Source organism: Heterodontus francisci, chromosome 1 (genome assembly GCF_036365525.1).
Source record: "Heterodontus francisci isolate sHetFra1 chromosome 1, sHetFra1.hap1, whole genome shotgun sequence".
NCBI classification, from domain to species: domain Eukaryota; kingdom Metazoa; phylum Chordata; class Chondrichthyes; order Heterodontiformes; family Heterodontidae; genus Heterodontus; species Heterodontus francisci.
Window position 1 is genome coordinate 121,518,375 of NC_090371.1, and position 25,513 is coordinate 121,543,887.

Here is a 25,513-nt window from a genome sequence, read left to right on the forward strand (position 1 = left end):
ATTGTCTCTCATTTGAACAAAATTCTAACGAGAATTATTCTAAATAGGATAAAGACAGCATTAGACAAACACCAACCAAGAGAACAGCCGGGTTTTAGGGAAGGAGACTCTACAACAGACCATCTACATACAGTAAACCAACTCATTGAGAAGGCAAATAAATATCAGTTGAACCTGTGAATTGGATTTATTGACTATGAGAAGGCATTTGATTCAGTAGAATACAGGGATTCATTTATAGCTTTAAGGAAAACAGGAATAAATGCAGGATATGTGAACATCATTGAGGACATTTACACCGATGCAACGGCCAAAATACACATTGACAATGATGTAACACAGTTGATAAATATTAAAAGAGGAGGTAGACAAGAGGATACAATCTCACCATAAATATTCACCACAGCAATGGAAGACCTATTCAAGAAATTACCCTTAGAGGATTAAATATTGTTGGAGAAAACAGACTTAGGCTTTGCACATGATGTCACATTAATTACTTAATTTGTTAAAAACTTGGAAAGACAATTAAACAACTTAAAAGAAGACAGCAAAAATGTTGGACTGAAAATGCACAAAGGAAAAACAAAGTATATGATGAACTTTAAGACAGAGGATACCATACAAATTGAAGACCAAGAAATTGACTGAATACAAATATCTGGGCCAAACATTAAGTATGAAGGATTGTACAAATGAAGAGGCACTGAGTAGGATTAGGACAGGATAGAGTTGTTTCGGGAGATACAGAGATATTCTGTGCGATAAGAAAATACCCTGGCATTAACGAGGTGGGTGTATGATTGGGGAATGAGCCCGGCCAGGTGGTCGAAGTTTCAGTGGGGGAGCATTTCGGGAGCAGTGACCATAATTCCATAAGTTTTAAGGTACTTTTGGATAAGGATAAGAGTAGTCCTCGGGTGAAGGTGCTAAATTGGGGGAAGGCTAATTATAACAATATTAGGAAGGAACTGCATAATTTAGATTGGGGGTTGCTGTTTGAGGGTAAATTAACATCTGACATGTGGGAGTCTTTCAAACGTCAGCTGATTAGAATCCAGGACCAGCATGTGCCTGTGAGGAAGAAAGACAAGTTTGGCAACTTTCGACAAGCTTGGATAACACGGGATATTGTGAGCCTAGTCAAAAAGAAAAAGGAAGCATTTCTAAGGGCTGGAAGGCTAGGAACAGACGAAGCACTTGAGGAATATAAAGACAGTAGGAAGGAACTTAAGCAAGGAGTTAGGAGGGCTAAAAGGGGTCATAAAAAGTCATTGGCAAACAGGAATAAGGAAAATCCCAAGGCTTTTTATACATATATAAAGAGCAAGAGGGTAACCAGGGAAAGGGTTGGCCCACTCAAGGACAGAGATGGGAATCTATGTGTGGAGCCAGAGGAAATGGGCGAGGTGCTAAATGAGTACTTTGCATCAGTATTCACCAAAGCGAAGGACTTGGTGGATGATGAGCCTAGGGAAGGGAGTGTAGATAGTCTCAGTCATCTCATTATCAAAAAGGAGGAGGTGTTGGGTGTCTTGCAAAGCATTATGGTAGATAAGTCCCCAGGGCCTGATGGGATCTACCCTAGAATACTGAGGGAGGCAAGGGAAGAAAGGCTGGGGCCTTGACAGAAATCTTTGCATCCTCATTAGCTACAGGTGAGGTCCCAGAGGACTGGAGAATAGCCAATGTTGTTCCTTTGTTTAAGAAGGGTGGCAAGGATAATCCAGGAAATTATAGGCAGGTGAGCCTTACGTCAGTGGTAGGGAAAGTATTGGAGTGGATTATTCGGGACAGGATTTACTCCCATTTGGAAACAAATGAACTTATTAGTGAGAGACAGCATGGTTTTGTGAAGGGGATGTCGTGTCTCACTAATTTGATTGAGTTTTTTTGAGGAAGTGACGAAGATGATTGATGAAGGAAGGGCAGTGAATGTTATCTATATGGACTTTAGTAAAGCCTTTGACAAGGTCCTGCATGGCAGATTGGTACAAAAGGTGAAGTCACACGGGATCAGAGGTGAGCTGGCAAGATGGATACAGAACTGGCTCGGTCATAGAAGACAGAGGGTATCAGTGGATAGATGTTTTTCTGAATGGAGGGATGTGACTAGTGGTGTTCCACAGGGATCAGTGCTGGGACCTTTGCTGTTTGTAGTATATATCAATGATTTGGAGGAAAATGTAGCTGGTCTGATTAGTACGTTTGCGGACGACACAAAGGTTGGTGGAGTTGCGGATAATGATGAGGATTGTCAGAGGATACAGCAGGATATAGATTTGTTGGAGACTTGGGCTGAGAAATGGCAGATGGAGTTTAATCCGGACAAATGTGAGGTAATGCATTTTGGAAGGACTAATGCAGGTAGGAGGTATACAGTAAATGGCAGAACCCTTAAGAGTATTCACAGGCAGAGAGATCTGGGCGTACAGGTCCACAGGTCACTGAAAGTGACAACGCAGGTGGATAAGGTAGTCACGAAGGCATACGGCATGCTTGCCTTCATCGGTCGGGGCATAGAGTATAAAAATTGGCAAGTCATGTTGCAGCTGTACAGATCCTTAGTTAGGCCACACTTAGAATATTGCGTGCAATTCTGGTCGCTACACTACCAGAAGGACGTGGAGGCTTTGGAGAGGGTACAGAGGAGGTTTACCAGGATGTTGCCTGGTCTGGAGGGCATTAGCTATGAGGACAGGTTGGAAAAACTCGGATTGTTTTCACTGGAATGACGGAGGTGGAGGGGCGACATGATAGAGGTTTACAAAGTTATGAGCGGCATGGACAGAGTGGATAGTCAGAAGCTTTTTCCTAGGGTGGAAGAGTCAGTTACTAGGGGACATAGGTTTAAGGTGCGAGGGGCAAAGTTTAGAAGGGATGTGCGAGGCAAGTTCTTTACACAGAGGGTGGTGAGTGCTGGAACTTGCTGCCAGGGGAGGTGGTGGAAGCAGATACGATAGCGACGTTTAAGAGACACCTTGACAAATACATGAATAGGAAGGGAATAGAGGGATATGGGCCCTGGAAGTGCAGAAGGTGTTAGTTTAGGCAGGCATCAAGATCAGCGCAGGCTTGGAGGGCTGAATGGCCTGTGCCTGTGCTGTACTGTTATTTGTTCTTTGTTTGTTCTAGTGTGTGCTATCAACCATGACATATGGGGGGGAGGGGGGGGCGGGAAATCATGGACAACTACAAAATATATAGAACAAAAACTGTGTACAGCTCAGAGAGCAATGGAAATGCAAGTGTTACACATCTCCACTTGTGATAAAATCAGGTGTAATGTAATATGCCAGGAAACTGGAGTTAAGGACATCATTCAGAAGAGAGAAGAAGCCCAATGGAGATGGGCTGGGCATGTTGCTCGAAGAAATGTAGCAGGTGGAGAAAAAGGCTAATGGAGTGCCAGCCAAGAACAGGAAAAGAAGGGGGATACTGAGAAGAAGATGGATATATCATACCAAGGAACCACAGGGGAAAGAACAGCATGGGATAGAAATAAATGGGAAGAGCATGAGGAGGGCTACATCCGACAGTGGATGAACACAGCCTAAGTGATGATGATGATGAATTGATGATTCTAATGTTAATAGTTTTGCATATAGATTTTGTTTTTTCAGAACACTGGACTCAGTTTTCAACAAAATATATATTCAAACACTTTCTAAGTCCCTTCATTACATTTTAGTCATTTGAGAAATTTGATATGCTACTGCAATTATAAGTCTGAAAATATTAGCCTTTATATAATTCTACCTGCATTTGAGAAAGAAGACTGTAACTAAAACTACTAAGAAAGTAGTTTTAAAATGTAAAAATAGTGACAAACCAGAAGAGAAATACTTTTCTATCTAGAAAGTAACTCAAAGAATTAAAAAGAAAATGGCTTTGATGATTTTACTGTGGAAAATCTGATAATGTAAAATAATTGGCGTAGATTGTTTTGTTATGGATAGGTGGTTGATGGCGTGGCTGGTTTCCACAGTTCACCTCCCAACTGACCAGACAGTGCTTTTGTGTTACTAGTATTGTAGCCGCTATGTTTTACTTGCGAAATGAACAGACAGTGACAGGTTTTCTTGTAGGTTTAAGACAGAAAATTAACTATTTATTAAACAATATTAATTCCCTGAAATGTTCGCAACACTACTCACACGCATTCACTCTCGCATGCACTCTCAAGGGAAGATAGATAGAAGGTAAAGGGTAAGAGTTCAAGCTGTAAAAGTCTGTTGTTTCAGGGAAAACCTGTGGGATCCTCTCGGAAAGTGAATTTTACAGTTACAGGCCTGGTTTCTGGTTGTCTTGTAATTGCTGGTTGTCTTATAATTGCTGGACTGTTGCTTTGGCAGTCCACATGGGGTTCAAGATGGCTTAGTGCAATCCTCACAGGTAGTATTTTTTACAATGGCACTCTCTTGTCTGTGCTGTAGGTGGTTTCCAACTTGTTTCAGCAGGGTTCAGCTGTGTTGGCTGGAACTGATCTCTTTCTCTCTCTCTCTCAGCCTTGCTGGAATTCAAAATGTATTTAGATGTTTTTCATGTGGATGAGGAGAGACCCGACTGATCTTGAAGGCTGAAGTTCTGTACTGGCAAGTCCACCTTTGTTCCTCAAAACGATTACCTTTTAAGGTGGACTTACAAGTGTTAGCTTTGCTCCTGTGACTTTAGGATTCAGTTCCTGCTGGGCTGCACGATGGCATTTTGATGGCCCCATTTTGAGGATATAAGAGCTGTTCACACCCTCTTGTAGTGAAGGTTAGTTGGAGATGAAAAGTCTGGGGAAGGCTTTTGTCTTTGTTTGAACATAGCTCACATCCATGTTTGATTATCTGTCTTATTTCCATGCAGACGGGGTTGATTCGTTTTCAGTCGTAGTAGACAATGGATATGAATTACAGTGCGGGGGGGGTGGGGGGGGGGTTGGTGGCATGAGTCATGTGACTTGTCCTCCATTTTGTTGAAAGTCAATGTACCAATCTTTTAAAATTGTTCTAATTTTTATAACTTTTCAGTTTGTTTCTATATTGTTATCGCTACACTTCTTGTGAGCATGACACTTAAAAAAAAACTTGCTTGCCCCCTTTGCTAATGACCTTGGCTTCCGCAGCCAGGTGAGAACTGAACATTTTCTACAAACACTACAGGAATAATGACTATCACTACTTTGGAAGGAGAATGTCATTACCAGCTCAATTTTTCCAAAATAATGCAGGGCATAGTGTTAGCACCACTACGCCGTGTATTTTTTTCTTTTGAAGAAATATTATTCTCTATTTTAACATGGTGCATTTATACCTGCGCCTCCCTCCTCAAAATGCTGTGTTCTGAAGCTAGTGCCTTTGAATTTTTCCTCTTCCTAAATGTTTGGGGGAATTTTTAACCCATCGTACCTGGTGGGAACAGGGTGGAAATACAATTAAGATAGCTGTGCAAAGACCTAGCAACCCATTCCTACTCGATACATGCCCTCTGCTATCTTAACTGTGCCCTTGGGCGGCCAAGGCATTGCCTGACCTGGACAGATATTAATACATGCAAATTGGAGTCTACCAGTAAAACCTGGTGGGGAAGCAGAGGAGACCCTCAAAAGTAAGCCAAAACTTTCAGTCGTGGGAATAAGAACAGCAGGAGTGCTTCTCTGAGTCCCACAATGAAAATATGGGTGTCTACCATCCTGTGATCTCCTCCTCCCACCTGCAAAATAGAATTGATCTGTATCCCAACTGACCTCGTTGCGGGCAAGTGTCCTCAGGGCTTTGCGATTTTAACCCACCTGAAGCTGGCCAGTTGCCTTTTTCTCTCTATCTATCAGCCAGCCTGCTGGTAGGATGCAAATGAGTTAGAAGGTTGTGGATTCATAGGCCTATTCCAGGGACTTGAGCACATAAACCAGGTTGACCCTTGAGTGCAGTACCGAGGGAATGCCACACTGTTAGAGTGCCTTCTTTCGGGTAAGGCTATGTCTGGTCTCTCAGGTGGATGTAAAAGTTCCCATGGCACTATTTTGAAGAAGAGCAGAGGAGTTATCCCCAGTGCCCTTGTCAATATTTTTCCCTGAATCAACACCACTAAAAAAACCCCGAATTATCTGGTTATTATCACATTCCTGTTTGTGGGAACTTGCTGAGTGCAAATTGGCTGCTGCACTTCCTACATTAGAACAGTAACTACACTTCAAGAAAAATAACTCATTGGCTGTAGTGTGCTTTGGGATGTCCTGAGGCCAGGAAAGGCACTATATAAATGCAAATTTGTCTTTCTTTCAAATAAGGCCCTGGAGTTAAAGTAGCCTAGGCCTCAAACTAGTGACATTGGATGCTCCTCTTGCTCCCCTGTTCCCCTGAACTCACACTCAGTTAGAATTTCTGTCTTTGTGTCTCAATTGTGGGTACCTTTTAAAATTTGTAATGGAATCCTTTATAGAATTGAATTCAAGGTAGCGGAGAGAAAAAAAATACTTGGACCAGTTGAGGGGAAAAAAAAATTTGGAGCATTCTTCAGTGACTGCCAAAAGCAATCAGTTCGAGGAGACACATCCCTGAATAACCCATCTGCCTTCTACATGTTGTGATGTCAGCCACACTTAGGAAGTCGCTCAGCTTCCTTTTGAATATTAGCTACAAATCCACACCTACTGGATGAGCCGGAAACATTTTTCATGGGTTGACGACTCTCTGTGAAAATAAATATCTCCTGCGATTAAAGTAGTGAACTTTTAGAAATGAATGCACTAACCAGGACCATTCAGTATGTTTTGTACTGGGCTTAGCTACTTTGTTGAAATTTCAAGGGAATCAAGATGCGAATATATAAGGGCAATACAGGGATGTTGCTTATAAGGGGAGTTGGTGGCGTAATGGTAATGTCACGAGACTCGTAACCCAGAGGCCCAAGCTAATGCTCTGGGGACATGGGTTTGAACCCCACCATGGCAGGTGGTGGAATTTGAATTCAATTAATAAATCTGAAATTTAAAAAGCTAGTTTAGTGGTGACCATGAAACCATTGTCGATTGTTGTAAAAACCCATCTGGTTCACTAATGTCCTTTAGGGAAGGAAATCTGCCATCGTTACCCAGTCTAGCCTACATGTGGTATTCCCTTGCGCCTGCTGCCCTTTGTCTTCTAGGTGATAAGGGCCATAGATGTGGGAGTTGCTGCACTGCATTTTGTAGGTGGTACACACTATTGCTACTGTGCTCTGGTGGTGAAGGGAACAAATGTTTAAGGTGGTGGATAGGGTGCTGACCAAACAGGCTGCTTTGTCCTGGATGGTGTCAAGCTTCCTGCGTATTGTTTGAGCTGCACTCATCCAGGCAAGTGGAGAGTATTCCATCAAACTCCTGACTTGTGTCTTGTAGATGGCGGACAGTCTTTGGGAAATCAGGAAATAAGCTACTCGCTGCAGAATTCCCAGACTTTGACCTACTCTTATAGCCACATATTTATGTGGCTGGTCTGGTTAAGTTTCTGGCCAATGGCAACCCCCCAGGATGTTGATGGTGGGGAATTCAGTGATGGTAATGGTGTTGGTTGTTAAGGGGAGATGATTGTTAAACTCCAGAAAGCTTTTTATGGAAGGATAATGCTGGAGCCTATCTTTACTCAGTTTCACATTTATTATACTGAATTGTGCCTTTCATATTGTCATGGAATGAGGTGATGATACTTAGTAGCTTTGGTGGACATCCGATCTTTTCTATTCTGAAGAGACCACGTCTGCTGACGAGGTCAAAGGCTTTGGCGAGATCAATGAAAGCAACGTAGAGGAGCATCTGTTGTTCATGGCATTTCTCCTGCAGCTGGCGAAGGGAGAACAGCATGTCAATTGTGGATCTCTCTGCTCGAAAGCCACACTGTGCCTCAGGGTAAACACGCTCAGCCAGCTTCCGGAGCCTGTTTAAAATGACTCGAGCGAAGACTTTCCCCACTATGCTGAGCAGGGAGATTCCACGGTAGTTGTTGCAGACACCGCAGTCACCCTTGTTCTTATAGAGGGTGATGATATTGGCATCGCGCATGTCCTGTGGTACTGCTCCCTCATCCCAGCACAGGCAAAGCAGTTCATAGAGTGCTGAAAGTATAGCAGGCTTGGCACTCTTGATTATTTCAGGGGTAATGCCGTCCTTCCCAGGGGCTTTGCCGCTGGCTAGAGAATCAATGGCATCACTGAGTTCCGATTTTGTTGGCTGTACGTCCAGCTCATCCATGACTGGCAGAGACTGGGCTGCATTGAGGGCGGTATCAGTGACAACATTTTCCCTGGAGTACAGTTCTAGGTAGTGTTCCACCCAGCGGTCCATTTGCTTGCGTTGGTCAGTGATTGTGTCCCCTGATTTAGATTTGAGGGGGGCGATCTTCTTGATGGTTGGCCCAAAAGCTCTCTTAATGCCATCGTACATTCCTCTGATGCTTCCGGTGTCAGAGGAGAGCTGAATATGACTGCATAGGTGTTACCAGTAGTCATTTGCGCAGCGCCTGGCTGTTCTTTGTGCAGCGCTTCTTGTAGTTCAGCAGTGCAGTGCGCTTAGCGCCTATGACAGGTTCCAGTTCTTCAAAGTGAGATTGTAATCAGTCTGCATTCTGCTTCACACGTTTGCCAAAGGTGGTCATTGCTGAGTCAAAGATGGCGTCTCTGATGTGGGCCCACTTGGTTACTGCATCCCCTGTAGGAGTGTTTTAAAGGGCTTTTTCAAGTGAATTTAGAAACTTATGTAACAGCCGTGGATAAGAAATTCTGCCAGTGCTGATGCGCGGGTGGCCCTTCTGCTTGGAGTGATGCAGCTTCTTTGAAGGAATTTTCCTCCACACAAGATCAGGTGGCAGGTTGTTCAACCTTGCCCGTTTAAGAGCGAAGACCAAAGTACAGAAAGTCCTCATCAGGGAACTCCTCTTCGCTGACGATGCTGCATTAACATCTCACACTGAAGAGTGTCTGCAGAATTTCATCGACAGGTTTGCGGCTGCCTGCAACGAATTTGGCCTAACCATCAGCCTCAAGAAAACAAACATCATGGGACAGGATGTCAGAAATGCTCCATCCATCAATATCGGCGACCACGCTCTGGAAGTGGTTCAAGAGTTCACCTACCTCGGCTCAACTATCACCAGTAACCTGTCTCTCGATGCAGAAATCAACAAGTGCATGGGAAAGGCTTCCACTGCTATGTCCAGACTGGCCAAGAGAGTGTGGGAAAATGGCACACTGACACGGATCACAAAAGTCCGCATGTATCAAGCCTGTGTCCTCAGTACCTTGCTCTACGGCAGCGAGGCCTGGACAACGTATGTCAGCCAAGAGCGACGTCTCAATTCATTCCATCTTCGCCAAATGGGGAGGCCGCCCAGTCAAACCAGGTGGCCTCCCAGTGGGCTGGTTGGTGGGAAGGTCTCCTTTGTGGGCAATCTGTGGCCCACGAAGGGCCCCCAGTGACAAAGGCCACCCCCATGCCAACACCGTCCCCACCCTCAATGACCACCCCTCTTACCCTGCCTGACTGGCTCCAGTGAGCCTGCCTCACTCACCTTGGGCTGGATTTTGTTCTCCCCTAGGTGTTGGGTTCCGTGGCAACGGGGGCCTGAAGATGGGTCCAGATGACGCCCGCCATCGACCTCGATGCTGTGAGGGCACGGCCTAATGCTCCCAGCGGCGGCGAGGCTCTTTGGCGGCCCCCCTGCCACTGAGCGATGGGACCTCAATTAAAATATTCAAATCAATAAAATGAATACATTTAAATAGACTTACCTGCGATTTTGAGTGCCCGCCACGATCTTCGGCGTGGTGGCCAGCACTCCCGCACCTTCAAATTCTTGTCTGGGGAAACGCGATGCCACACTGGTGAGGGAAGAGGGGGGGGGGGGGGGGGTGGGTAAGAATTTCAGTGCAGTGGGGGTAGGAATGGGGTCAAATAAACGTCATGGGTGTAGGGGTGCTCCTAGTGCTGGACCTACCTGCAGTCCCAGTAGTGGCCACCGCTCCAGATGGTGCTGCTGGGACTGCTGAGCTGCCAGCCCTCTGATTGGCTGGCAACTCTGGGAGGTGGGATCCCTGTTCTTATAGGGATGGGGACTCCAGCACCGGGAAGTTAATTGCCAGTGCCCCGTTAAATACAACCGGGGTATCCCCGGACGGCTGAGGTAGGTTTCCCCTTGCCTTCCTGGCCCAGTTTCAGGACCCCTGCGGCCTGGACATAATTCTGCCCCCATCGGAATCAATCCAGATCTCCTTGCCTGCTGACTTGTGTCCGGTAAAGACATAGTCAAAAATCTGAAAATGTGACAATGGCATATACAAGGCTTGTTATGAAGATTGAAGCACATGGTATGAAAGGGAATGTTGTTGAATGGATAAAGGGGTGGCTGGGACAGAAAGCAAAAAGTAGAGTTAAATTTATGTCTTTTGGATTGTTGGGATGGTGTTTAGTTTAGTTTAGAGATACAGCACTGAAACAGGCCCTTCGGCCCACCGAGTCTGTGCCGACCATCAACCACCCATTCATACTAATCCTACACTAATTCCATATTCCTACCACATCCCCACCTGTCCCTACCACCTACCTATACTAGGGGCAATTTATAATGACCAATTAACCTATCAACCTGCAAGTCTTTGGCATGTGGGAGGAAACCGGAGCACCCGGAGGAAACCCACGCAGACACAGGGAGAACTTGCAAGCTCCACACAGGCAGTACCCAGAATTGAACCCGGGTCGCTGGAGCTGTGAGGCTGCGGTGCTAACCACTGCGCCACTGTGCCACCTGTAATGGTGTGGCTGGGGATTTGGGCTAACAAGGGAGTCAAAGGGTATCGGGGGTAGGCAGGAAAGTGGAGTTGAGTCCACAAACAGACCAGCCATAATCTTATTGAATGGCGGAGCAGACTCGAGGGGCCGAATAGCCCACTCCTGCTCCTAGTTCATATGTTTGTATGATATAAATGATTTGCAAATAATCCCAAAAGGAATTATATAACATTTTGATTGTGACATCAAATTAAGGCCCATGGGAAATGGTGAGGAAGAATACAGGAGTTTGCAGTAGGATGAGGCAGCAGAGTGGGAGGACAGATGAGAGATGTAGCTCAATACAGAGAAATGTGAAATTGTTCAATTTGAATTTACCTTGAAGGTTAAGTTTTTTTTAACATGGTGGAGGTATCGAGTTGCAGACGATATGCCAACTTTGGCCTAACCAATGTTTTGCACAAATTTAGCTTCATTGGTAGACATGTAGATTCTTAAGATTGGGAGTACAAGTAGAAAAGGCCGAAGAAATGAGATTCTGGGTTTACATAGGTACGCTGAATATGAATGGAAGTAACTGATATCAGACTTGTGTAAGATATTTGTGAGGCAATAGTTGGAGTATTGCTTGTAGTTCTCTGTATACAATTATAGAAAGTACAACAGAACTATTTTCTTCTTTTCTTTTTCTTTTCTTTTGGGCCTCCTTATCTCGAGAGACAATGGATACGCGCCTGGAGGTGGTCAGTGGTTTGTGAAGCAGCGCCTGGAGTGGCTATAAAGGCCAATTCTGGAGTGACAGGCTCTTCCACAGGTGCTGCAGAGAAATTTGTTTGTTGGGGCTGTTGCACAGTTGGCTCTCCCCTTGCGCCTCTGTCTTTTTTCCTGCCAACTACTAAGTCTCTTCGACTCGCCACAATTTAGCCCTGTCTTTATGGCTGCCCGCCAGCTCTGGCGAATGCTGGCAACTGACTCCCACGACTTGTGATCAATGTCACACGATTTCATGTCACGTTTGCAGACGTCTTTATAACGGAGACATGGACGCCGGTGGGTCTGATACCAGTGGCGAGCTCGCTGTACAATGTGTCTTTGGGGATCCTGCCATCTTCCATGCGGCTCACATGGCCAAGCCATCTCAAGCGCCGCTGACTCAGTAGTGTGTATAAGCTGGGGGTGTTGGCCGCTTCAAGGACTTCTGTGTTGGAGATATAGTCCTGCCACCTGATGCCAAGTATTCTCCGAAGGCAGCGAAGATGGAATGAATTGAGACGTCGCTCTTGGCTGGCATACGTTGTCCAGGCCTCGCCTGGAGTTCAACAGAACTATTAGGTAACTATTTAGGGGAGGCGGTGGCATTGTGGTATTGTCACTGGACTAAAGACCGAGGGTATTGCTCTGGGGACATGGGTTCAAATCCCACCACAGCAGAAGGTGGAATTTGAATTCAATTAATAAATCTGGAATTAAAAAAGCTAGTCTAATGATGGCCATGAAACCATTGTCGTTTGTTGTAAAAACCCATCTGATTCACTAATGTCCTTTAGGGAAGGAAATCTGCTGTCCTTACCTGGTCTGGCCTACATGTGACTCCAGACCCACAGCAATGTGGTTGACTCTTACATGCCCTCTGAAATGGCTGGCAAGCCACTCAGTTGTATCTAACTGCCAGCACTGTGGTGTACCTACCCCACCTGGACTGCAGCGGTTCAAGAAGGCAGCTCACTACCACCTTCTCAAGGGCAATTAGGGATGGGCAATAAATGCTGACCTGGCCAGCGATGCCCACATCCCATGAACGGAAAAAAAAAAATCAGGTACAGTGATAGCTCACTAGAATTCTGCCAGAAACAAAAGGTTGCAGTTCTGAAGAAAGGCTTGAAAATTTGGAACTTTTTCCTTAGGAACAGAGAAAGCTAAGGTGGATCTAATAGATCTTTTCAAAATTGAGAGGTTTTGAAAAGGTTATTTCCACGAGTAAATCATTAACAAGAGTCATAGACACAGAATTTTTATTAAGGGAATGAAAGGGGAAGTTAGAAAAATGTTTACATACAGAGGGCTATTAGAATATGGAATGCTTTACCACAAGTGACTGTTGAGGCAGAGAGTGTAACAGCATTTAAAAGTGAATAGATAAGTGTTATAAAGGGAAGAATATGAAGGGATGCAGGGAAAGGGATTACAGTAGCTTGCTGCAGGTTAATGCCCCAGTGCCATTGTGATGGACTGAATGTCCTCTGTTTATGATGTTATTCCTGATTTTATGGTTGGGTTTTGTTGATAATTGAATATGCTGTGTACCAATATATAAAATAGTTTAATTTCTTCTAGGAACCTCTACTTCTTCAAGCTTGGCACTTGTGGGTGCACAGGATGACACAAAGACTCAGCGAACAGGAAAATCCAGATGTAAGGTAGGAAAATTAAGTTTTACAAGATTTTATCAAAAAAAGACAAGAATAGCAATCGGTTTACAAAGATGCAAAGGGCATAGGGTAAATTATCTCTCCAACATCTGGGCAGTAATTTGGCAGAGCAGGTCACCCACGTGTGCTAGAACATGCCAGATTTGCATTGTATCGATTCAATGGATGATAATTGGCTGGCATCTACAATGTCATGCTAGGCCCCCACCTGCCAAGAATGAGGCACGTTAATTTTGTCATGAACATTGATTTTAAACTGCTACTGGAGCGAGGGAAGGACTTGTTGAACAGATCAGCATTGGCTGGAAAATATATTTGCATATTAACAGATAGTGTTTGGATGGACAAAGCAGACATTCCTTGACATTCAACTGACAATGGACTTTTGATCACCAGACATATAAGGTGGGGGGGGGGCTCGCATTCCAGGTTGACTGCTAAGATGGCCAAATACACAAACAGACATGGCCAAACCAGCTAGTCACATGACTAACCTGCTGGGCAACCTGAGTTTTTTGAATTTGTATAGTTTGGGAAGAAAGCTGTTTGCTTCTGGACTGCGGAGATCTCTTTCCTGTCTGCTCCTATCTCTCTCTCACAAGCCTCTGACTCCACTGAAGACACATGAACACCAAGAGAGAAAAGTCTCCGACAGCGAACAAGGTTTAAGAAGAATACTGGGCCCCAAAGAAAAGCAAGATCCACCTACAATCAAGGACTCTACAGTGAGCTCAAAGAACCGTAATAGCAACTCTTCAGATATTGCCTCAAACCTTTCCACTTTATTTTTCTTCTGCTCCTTTCTGTCTTTATTTGCATGTGTGTATCGCATATGAATGCTAGCATAGGATGCGTCATGTATCCGTAAGCGTTAACCGAATTAGAGTTTAAGTTTAATAAATTTCTAATTTTATTCTTTAAAACTAAGAAAACCTGTTTGTGCTGGTTTCTTTGCCTTATATTTGGAAAGTGGTGAACCAGGATTCACCAAGGGGGAGCTAAAAACACAATGTGTTTAAAATTAAACCCTGTTACAGTAAGATCAGGTGAAGGCTGAAGGGGAACCCTAGACCTCTTTCTCACCTGGTCATAACAGAAATTTGGGTGCTAGCATCCAGGATTTTACCCACAGACAAACGAGAAATTGGAAATGGGAAGCCAAATTGTTCCCAATCAAAAAAGAGCAAGATTTCAAAAGAGATTTTCTTGTGTTGTGTGTACTTGAATACTAACATGTCTGCAATTGAAGCTAGTAGCTCTCTAAGCCAGGTTGAAGTAACTTGGGAGCGGAGCGGCAGACAGCGGACCTAGGAGGAAGCAAACCCGAGCGGGAGATATAAAAATCAACACCGGGGCTCGAGGCCCTCACTCACCTGGCAGCGGAACGGCAGACAGCAGTTTCTCTCTCTCTGTGGCTGTGTCGGCGCGCACTCAGTTCAAAAAGACTTACAGTGACATCACGGGAAATCTGTAAGCTGATTGGTTGCCTCCACAGTACAGGGGAAGAAGCTGATTGGCAGGTAACTGGTAAGTTATCCTACTTAATACATTAGCAAAAATTTTTTTCCCGTAAAGCTAAGATATGGCAGGGCAGCTCGGCTAAGTGGAATGTGCCTCCTGTGGTATGTGGGAAGTCACGGACGCACCATGTGTTCTTGACAAACACATCTGCGGGAAGTGTCACCAGCTGCAGAAACTTGAGCTCCAGGTTTCAGAACTCGAGCGGTGGCTTGAGTAACTGTGGTGCATCCGTGAGGCAGAGAACTACGTGGATAGCACGTTTCAGGGGGTAGTCTCCCTGGAGCTTAAGAGAGCACAGGCAGAGAGGGATGGGGTGGCTGCCAGATAGACAAGAAGGTCAAGGCAGGTAGTGCAGGAGACCCCAGAGAGCATCTCACTTTCTAACCGGTATTCAGTTCTGAGTACCAATGGGAGAGAGGGTTCCTCTGGAGAGTGCAGCGAGTCATGACCAGAGCACCAGGGGTGGCTCAGCTGTGCAGGGAGGGAGGACAAAAGGCAAGAGAGCAATGGTGGTAGGGGCTTCTATAGTTAGGGGAATAGATAGGCGTTTCTGTGGTCGCAGACGTGATTCCAGGATTGTATGTTGCCTCCCTGATGCAAGGGTCATGGATATCACCCAGCGGCTACAGGGCATTCTGGAGGGCAAGGGTGCAAGCCAGAGGTTGTGGTCCACATTGGTACCAATGATATAGGGAGAAAGAGGGATGAGGTCCTGCAGGCTGAGTTTAGGGAGTTAGGAAAGAGATTAGCAAGCAGGACCTCAAGGATAGTAATCTCTGGATTACTCCGAAGGCCACGTGCTAGTGAGTATAGATATAGGAGAATACACCAGATGAATGCATGGCTCAAGAGATGGTGCAGGAGGGAGGGCTTCAGATTTCTGGGCCGTTGGGACCGGTTCTGGGGAAGGTGGGACCTGTACAAGACGAACGGTCTACACCAGAACAGGACTGGGACAAATATCCTTACAGGAAGGTTTGCTACTGCTTTTGGGGATGGTTTAAACAAGCTTGGCAGGGGGATGTGAACCTGAGTGCAGTTTCAGATAGAACAATTTCAGGGCAGGGAACGGAAGGCAGAAAATTAGTGAGTGACTCTGAAAGACAGAAGAAGCAAAGGTTAAAAAGTGCGCAGCACAGGAATTTGGCTGTGTTAAAAGGTATTTATTTAAATACAAGGAGTATAGTAAATAAACCAATGAGCTGAGGACACAGATAGACACATGGCAACATAATATTGTTGTTATAAGGGAAACAGGGCTTAAAGTGGGGCAAGAATGGCAGCTCAACATCCCTAGATATAGAGTTTTTAGGCGGGATAGAGAGGGGGATTAAAAAGGAGGGAGTGTAGCATTATTGGTTACGGAATCAATAACAGCTTTGAGGAGGGATGATTTGCTAAATGAATCATCAAATGAGGCCGTATGGGTGGAGATCAGAAATAAAAATGGGCAGTCACACTACTAGGAGTGTACTATAGACCCCCAAATAGTGAGAGGGAGATAGAGGAACAAATATGTAGGCAAATTTCAGAGTGTAAAAACTGAAGGGCAATAATAATTGGGGATTTCAACTACCCCAATATCAACTGGGAAACAAACAGTGTGAAGGGCACAGAGGGGACAAAATTCTTGAACTGCATTCAAAGAGAACTTTTTTAGCCAGCACGTAACAAGTCCAATGAGAGGGGGTGCAATTCTAGATTTAGTCTTCGGTAATGAAGGTGGGCAAGTAGATGAAGTAGCAGTGGTGACCGATTTGGAGATAGAGATCATAATACAGTTAGTTTTAGCATAATCATGGAAAAGGACAAAGATAAGACAGGAATTAAAGTTCTAAATTGGGGGAAGGCAAATTTTACAATACTGAGAGGCGATCTGGCGAAAGTGGACTGGATACAGCTACTGGAAGGAAAATCAGTGGCAAACCAGTGGGAGGCATTCAAAAGTGAGATTCTACAGGCGCAATATAGGCATGTCCCCACAAAGATAAAGGGTGGTACGGCCAAATCTAGAGCCCCCTGGTTGTCTGGAGGCTTACAAGGTGTGCTGAAGCAGAAAAAGAAAGCCGATGACGATCACAAAAAACTTAATACTTTAGAAAGCCTAGAGGAGTATAGAAAGTGCAGGGGTGAAGTAAAAAAGGAAATTAAAAAAGCAAAGAGAGGACATGAAAAAATGTTGGCAGGTAAAATCAAGGAACACCCAAAGATGTTTTATCTGTACATTAAGAGGAAGAGAATAACTAAGGAAGGGGTAGGGCCTATCAAAGATGTACAAGGGAACTTGCACATGGATGCAGGTGATGTGGGCAGGGTGCTTAATGAGTTTTTTGCCTCTGTCTTCACAAAGAAGAGGGATGATGCAGACATTGTAGTAAAGGAGGAGGAGTGTGAAATATTAGATACGATTAGCATTATGAGAGAGGAAGAACTAGAGAGTTTGACATCCTTGAAAGTGGATAAATCACCAGGGCCGGATGGATTGCATCCCAGGTTGTTAAAGGAAGCCGGGGATGAAATAGCGGATGCACTGAGGATCATCTTCAAACGTTATACCATTGTTTAAAAAGGGTGCAAGGGATAGGCCAAATAATTATAGGCCGGTCAGTCTGACCTCGGTGGTGGGTAAATTATTAGAATCAGTTCTGAGGGACAGGATAAACTGCCACTTAGAAAGGCACAGATTAATCAGGGATAGTCAGCATGGATTTGTTAAGGGAAGGTCATGTCTTACTAATTTAATTGAATTCTTTGAGGAAGTAGCAAGGAGGATTGATGAGGATAGTGCAGTAGATATGGTCTACATTGATTTATGTAAGACATTTGACAAGGTCCTGCATGACAGACTGGTCAGTAAAATGAAAGCCCATGGGATACAGGGGAATGTGGCAGGTTGGATCCACAATTGGCTCAGTGACAGGAAGCAAAGGGTAGTAGTCGACGGATGTTTTTGTGAATGGAAAGCTGTTTCCAGTGGCGTTCCACAGGACTCAGTGTTGGGTGCCTTGCTGTTTGTGCTATATATTAATGATCTGGACTTAAATGTGCGGAGCATGATTGGGAAATTTGTTGATGATACAAAAAATGGCCGTGTTGTTGATAGTGAGGAGGATAGCTGTAGACGCCAGAAAGATATCAATGGTTTGGTTGAGTGACGGAAAAGTGGCAAATGGAATTCAATCCTGAGAAATGTGAGGTAATGTACTTGGGGAGGGAAAATAAAGTGAGGAAATACACAATAAACGGGAGGATATTGAGAGGAGTGGAAGAAGTGAGAGACCTTGGAGTGCTTGTCCACAGATCCCTGAAGATGGCAGGACAGGCAGATAGAGTGGTGAAGAAGGCATATGGAATGCTTTCCTTAATTGACCGAGGTATAGAATTCAAAAACAGGGATGTAATGCTGGAACTGTAGAAAACGCTGGTTAGGCCACAGTTGGAGTATTGCATACAGTTCTGGTCACCACATTACAGAAAGGACATATTGCTGTGGAGAGAGTACAGAGGAGATTTACAAGAATGTTTCCAGGGCTCGAAAGTTGCAGCTATGAGGAAAGATTGGATAGGCTTGGGTTGCTTTCCTTAGAACCGAGGAGGCTGAGGGGTGACTTAATAGAGGTGTACGAAATTCTGAAGGGCCTAGATAGAGTAGACAGGAAGGACTTGTTTCCCTTAGTGGAGAGGTCAGTTACCAGTGGGCACAGATTTAAGGTGATTGGTAGAAGGATTAGAGCAGACATGAGGAAAAACTTTTTCACCCAGAGGGTGGTACGTGTCTGGAATTCACTGCCAGGAATGGTGGTGGAGGCAGAAATCCTCAATTCTTTGAAAAGCTACCTTGACATGCACCTGAAGTGCTGTAACCAGCAAGGCTATGGACCAGGTATTGGAAGGTGGGATTAGAGTGGGCGACTAGTTTTTTCAACTGGCACTAACATGACGGACTGAATGGCCTCCTTGTGTGCCGTAATTTTTCTAGGGTTCTAATTTTTCTATGGTTCTAGGTGCACTTGGTCTTCAATGGGGTTCCTGAAACCTGAGTGAGTGAGGCCATGAGAAATGGCCTCTTCCTTAAAGGCAGTCTTCCCCTGCCAGTGTTCCCCTCTTGATGCCCACATTTATGACCCTTGCCCAGGTGTCACTTGCGCATTGCCCTCTTGAATTGGCCTCCCTGCAGTGCAGCCAACCTTCCCTCACTCCTGACATCCCTCAGCCCTCTCTTTGTGGTCCTTCCAGGCCCTCGATGTTTGCCATTTCAATAGCCTCTCCTTCAAGGCAGGCATAATCTGCCACCTCAATGTTACCTCGATGAAGCCAGGGAGGAGATAGAGGATGCTCTGATCATCATTTTCCAGTCCACACCGGTTACAGGTGTGGTGCCGGAGGATTGGAGAACTGCTAACGTTGTACCTTTGTTTAATAAGGGAGTGAGGGATAGACCGAATAATTACAGGACACAAAAAGCAGGGGACCTAGTACTGAGCCCTGTGGAACACCAGTGGAAACAGCCTTCCAGTCGCAAAAACATCCGCAACAATTACCCTTTGTTTTCTGGCACTGAGCCAATTTTGTATCCAGCTTGCTATATTTCCCTGGCTCTGATGGGCTTTTATTGTTAACCAGTCTGCCATGTGGTATCTTGTCAAAAGCCTTGCTAAAATCATGTGCACCCCATCAATGGCACTACCCTCATCAATCCCCCTTGTTACTCTTTCAAAAAGTTCAATCAAGTTAGTCAGACATAATTTTCCTTTAACAAATCCATGCTGACTATCCTTGATTAATCCATGCCCTTCTAAGTGACGGTTTATCCTGTCTCTCAGAACTAATTCCATTAATTTGCCCACGATTGAGGTTAGACTGACTGGCTTATAATTAAATTCAAAGCAAAATACTGCAGATGCTGGAAATAAGAATAAAACCAAGAAATAAATGCTGGAAATACTCTGTAGGTCTGGCAGTATCTGTGGAGAGAGAAGCAGAGTTAAAATTTCAGGTCAGCGACCCTTCATCAGAATTGGCAAAGGTTAGAAATGTTTTAGGTTTTAAGCAAATAAAGCGGGGATGGGCAAGAGATAACAAAAGGGAAGGTGTTGATAGGACAGGGTCACAGAGAAGTTTGCAGATGACACAAAAATTGGTCGTGTGGTTGATAGTGAGGAGGATAGCTGTAGACTGCAGGAAGATATCAATGGACTGGTCAGGTGGACAGAAAAGTGGCAAATCGAATTCAACTCGGAGAAGTGTGAGCTGATGCATTTGGGGAGGTCAAACAAAACCAAGAAATACACAATTAATGGGAGAATACTGAGAGGTGTAGAGGAAGTAAGGGACTTGGAGTGAATGTCCACAGATCCCCAAAGGTAGCAAAATAGGTTGATAAGGTAGTTAAGAAGGCACATGGAATCCTTTCCTTTATTAGCCGAGGTATAGAATATGAGAGCAAGGAAGTTATGCTGGAAATGTATAAATCATTGGTTAGGCCATAACTTGAGTACTGTGTGCAGTTCTGGTCACCTCATTACAGAGGGTCACAGGCCTGAATTTTACAGTGGGCTGGGGGGGAACCTGTCCACCGGCTGAAAAGCACTAGAGAGGGTACAGAGGAGATTTACAAGGATGTTGTCAGGACTGGAAAAATGTAGCTATGAGGAAAGATTGGATAGGCTGGGGTTGTTCTCCTTGGAACAGAGAAGGCTGAGGGGAGATTTGATTGAGGTGTACAAAATTGTGAGGGGCCTGGATAGAGTGGATGGGAAGGGCCTATTTACCTTAGCAGAGGGGTCAGTTAATAGGGGGCATAGATTTAAAGCGACTGGTAGAAAGATTACAAGGGAGATGAGGAAATCTTTTTTCACCCATAGGGTGGTAGGGGTCTGGAACCCACTGCCTGTAAGGGTAGTTGAGGCAGAAACCCTCAACTCATTGAAAAGGTATGTGGATATGCACCTCAAGTGCCGTAGCCTGCAGGGCTATGGACCAGATGCTGTAAAGTGGGATTAGGCTGGGTGGCTCGTTTTTCGGCCGGTGTAGACACGATGGGCCAAGTGACCTCTCTCTGTGCCGTAAACCTTCTATGATCCTATGATTCCAGACTCTGAAGCCCAGTGAGACCCGCGTGCCGCTTATAAAATTGAAACTGACACATAAAATTGCTTTCAGTTGGCCAGTTAACTAGCTTAATTACCAGCCTGCCATGTCACCATCGGACCTCTGTCCTCCATGTTTGTTGCCATGGACAAAATTGAGATGGAATGTCACAATGTCGGACTTCCTGTCCGATATATCTGGTCCCAATTTTATGTTCCCCCACGCCTCCATACCCATCCACATCATTTAGGTCAACATTTCACATTTGTCTTTCCTGTGCCTTCAAGCAGCTTGATTTCTGTGTTCAACTAAGTTTATTTGCTATGTGCCCAGACACTAACAGCAACACACTGAGAAAGGCACAGGATATTCATCAATGTACTCTCAATTACAAAAGTATAATGTAGGATAGTAGAGGTGTAGGATGGTAGATGAGGTTGGTTGATTCATTCTCATTCTCTCTATTTGCTATTTAATTTGTTTTAACAAGTAAACAAGAAATTTGTCAGTTAAATTTACAGTATGGGCTGGTAGGACACAAATACTTGATGAGTTCTATGAAATTCCTCTCATAGAGCGAAGATTTTTGTGTGAACCTGTTGAATGATTACATTGAGCACTGGCTCTGTGGTTCACTTGATTAAAGTCTTTGCCTAATATACAGAAAATGTTGAGTTCGAATCCCAGCAGAGCTTTACTTCACTTTATCTGGCATGGGCTGAATAGTCTCATTCTTTAGTGTAAAAAAAACTCTATGGCATAGATTTCAAGCACTTGTATTGAAAGCACCAACTAAACAATTTTTTATTATAGTTGTGTTAAAAAATTCTTGTTCAATTTTTAAAACATTTTCCATTATGCAGCAATATTTCAGTGTAAACATTTGTTTCTTATTAATTCCTCTGGGATACTTTGTGGCAGCCTGGAAATCTATACTCACCCAAAGAATTTAATATCTAATGCCTCCTATTAATGTAAGAAAAACATAATGTAGCATTGAGATCATAGCTGGATTAAATGACGGCCAGGATGTGAATCAGCTCCTAATATGAAATGGTAATTATTTTTCTGCTTGGATCAATTAATTTTTAGAATACTCAATGTATTTCATACCTTTCAAAATACACTCATTTTCTACCAGTTAATAGCTGCAAAAATGATTTTCTATAAATATCTAATTGAATATAACTAAGTGATGATATGTAGATTAAACTGCAAGTAAAGTCTGGAAAGAATGGATTGTTCTCCACCCCCGCCAACACCAGCCCCCCCCACCTCCCCCCCCCCCACACACACCCCAACAAGTCCACCCCAGTAAATTACAAATATGGTCAAAATTTATGTCTTAACTTGTGTAAGATGCCTCCAAAGGCAGTGTATGAAGCATTTCCAATTAAAATTGTCCCAGTGGAAATAAGAGATGCAATGATCCTGACATTGTAAATATGAGGAAAGGAACTTTTGGAGATCTCAGAAAGTATTAACCACTTTGGACGAATGGAGTGAGGGAGATTTCTTCTGATCAATCATTAAAGAAACATTGCAAAAGCACGCATAAATTACGTAAGAGCATAAGAATGTAAGATGAAGAGGAGTAGGCCATTTGGACCTTTGAGCCTGCTCTGCCATTTAATAAGATCATGGCTTCTACCTAAACTCCACTTTCCTGCCTATCCCCATATCCATTAATTCCCTTAGTATCCAAAAATCAATTGATCTCTGACTTGGATATACTCAATGACTGAGCAGCGACAGCTCTCTGGGGTAGAGTATTCCAAAGAGTCACAAACTTCTAAGTGAAGAAATTTATCCTCACCTCAGTCCTAAATGATGACCCTTTAATCTGAGATTGTGGCTGGAATTTTACACCCTCCAAAAGACTTGGCTGGTGGGAGGTGGGGTGAGGTGGGGGTGGGGTGGGGTGGTGGCGTGTAAAATGGAATGGGAGGCTGGGCAGCCCTTCCCGACCCACCTCTGCCTCTGCTGCCAATTTATGCGGGGCAGCGGCAAGAAACGGCCCACCTGCCCGAGGTTAACCAAGGCCCTTAAGTAGCCAATTAACTGCCATTTAAGAGCCTCCGCCCACCGCCGTGGGTATTTTACGTTTGGCTGGCCAGCGGCTGAGGCCTCAGAAAACCTGCCTGATAAAACTCGGTAGCCTTCAGGCGGGTTGGGGGTGGGGGGCACCCTGTGCCCCATGGACTGCTGCCCCCGAAGCCCCAACTTCCCCCAATGCACAACACACACGCCCCCCCCAATCCCCCATCTTGCCTTGCTGGGGCCTAGCCGATTGTCCCTGGCAAGGTCCTAAAAATGCATCTTTTTTCCGGGAACGTCTGTCATCTTCCTCCTGCAGCTGGGTGCCGTCCCAGCAGTTGCCACCACTCCTGTTGGTGATGCTGGGACAAAGAGCTGCTGGCCCGTTGATTGGCCGGGAGCTCCATTAGGCGAGACTTACTGCCTCAAGGAGGTGGAAGTCCCGCCCAAGTCCAATTAAGGGCCAGGGGAGCGTAAAATACAGTCTGGATCCCCAGGCCCGGCAGAGGCGGGCTCACCACCAACTTTTCAGCTGGTGGACGGGTGCCCCCCAGCCCACCGTAAAATTCTGGGCTGTGACCCTCTGTTCTAGAGTCCCCAACCTGGGGAAACATCCTCCCAGCATCCACCCTGTCAAATCTCTTATAAGTTTCAATGAGGCTTTTATTCTTCTAAACTCTAGGGAATCTAAGTTAAATCTATTCAATCTCTCCTCTTAGGATAATCCCCTCATCCCAAAAATTAGTCTACTGTACCTTTGTTGCACTCTCTCGAAGTATATCCTTCCTTCGGCAAGGAGACCACAACTGTCCACAGTACTCCATGTGTAATCTCACCAAAGCCCTATAAGATTGCATTATGACTGCCTTACTCTAACACTTAAATTCCTTTTTAATAAAGGCTGACATACCATTTGTTTTCCTATTTTCTTGCTGTATCTGCATATTAACTTGCTGTGAACTATGTACAAGGACGCCCAGGTTCCTCTGAACACCAACATGTCCCAGTCATGCAACTTTTAAACACTATTATGCCTTTCTATGTTTCAGTCCATGCAGTGTAGGCACTCCCACAGTGCTGTGAGGGAGGAAGTTCCAGGATGCTTGGAAGTATAGGTTATACTTGCAAAGCCAGTGATGGGTCGGGGTCGACAACTTGTCTGTACACAGACACTAGTGTCTATGGTAAAAATTTTGAGGTGCGTGGTAATTTTAATGTCTTGCTCCAAGACTTTAAACTTGTGTTTTAAAACTTGGAGCAAGACATTTATAATTATCAGCAGCAGAAGTATTTACAAAGGATTGGGGCATTGGGCTAGTTCCTGCAGCCCGCCAAAGTTTTGTACCCGGCCCGCCAATCAAAAGCACGAAGGGTTTGCCTGTGTGCAGACCTCCATCCAATCAGAGCATGGGGGAGGTGGGACTTGCTGGGAATACTGCTGCTGTCAATCAGTTGCTCCCTGCCTGTGTCTGACCTGCAGAATCAGCCCTGGAGAGCGTTGCTGTGAATAGAACAGATAGGATTCTTTCTTTTGGGCCTCCTTATCTCGAGAGACAATGGATACGCGCCTGGAGGTGGTCAGTGGTTTGTGAAGCAGCGCCTGGAGTGGCTATAAAGGCCAATTCTGGAGTGACAGGCTCTTCCACAGGTGCTGCAGAGAAATTTGTTTGTCGGGGCTGTTGCACAGTTGGCTCTCCCCTTGCGCCTCTGTCTTTTTTCCTGCCAACTACTAAGTCTCTTCGACTCGCCACAATTTAGCCCTGTCTTTATGGCTGCCCGCCAGCTCTGGCGAATGCTGGCAACTGACTCCCACGACTTGTGATCAATGTCACACGATTTCATGTCGCGTTTGCAGACGTCTTTATAGCGGAGACATGGACGGCCGGTGGGTCTGATACCAGTGGCGAGCTCGCTGTACAATGTGTCTTTGGGGATCCTGCCATCTTCCATGCGGCTCACATGGCCAAGCCATCTCAAGCGCCGCTGACTCAGTAGTGTGTATAAGCTGGGGGTGTTGGCCGCTTCAAGGACTTCTGTGTTGGAGATATAATCCTGCCAAGTATTCTCCGAAGGCAGCGAAGATGGAATGAATTGAGACGTCGCTCTTGGCTGGCATACGTTGTCCAGGCCTCGCTGCCGTAGAGCAAGGTACTGAGGACACAGGCCTGATACACTCGGACTTTTGTGTTCCGTGTCAGTGCGCCATTTTCCCACACTCTCATGGCCAGTCTGGACATAGCAGTGGAAGCCTTACCCATGCGCTTGTTGATTTCTGCATCTAGAGACAGGTTACTGGTGATAGTTGAGCCGAGGTAGGTGAACTCTTGAACCACTTCCAGAGCGTGGTCGCCAATATTGATGGATGGAGCATTTCTGACATCCTGCCCCATGATGTTCGTTTTCTTGAGGCTGATGGTTAGGCCAAATTCATTGCAGGCAGACGCAAACCTGTCGATGAGACTCTGCAGGCACTCTTCAGTGTGAGATGTTAAAGCAGCATCGTCAGCAAAGAGGAGTTCTCTGATGAGGACTTTCTGTACGTTGGACTTCGCTCTTAGACGGGCAAGGTTGAACAACCTGCCCCCTGATCTTGTGTGGAGGAAAATTCCTTCTTCAGAGGATTTGAACGCATGTGAAAGCAGCAGAGAGAAGAAAATCCCAAAAAGTGTGGGTGCGAGAACACAGCCCT

At 45.0% G+C, this 25,513-nt stretch overlaps 1 protein-coding gene across 1 annotated transcript in view; it reads left to right on the forward strand.

Annotated features, from left to right (window-relative positions):
- Window positions 1-25,513, forward strand: part of LOC137367163 (cyclic nucleotide-binding domain-containing protein 2-like) — a 172,996-nt gene that overhangs the window by 52,859 nt on the left and 94,624 nt on the right. The window contains exon 11 of the mRNA XM_068028624.1: window positions 13,082-13,164. Within this exon, the coding sequence (XP_067884725.1) occupies window positions 13,082-13,164 (83 nt within the window). The remainder of the gene's footprint in view (window positions 1-13,081; window positions 13,165-25,513) is intronic.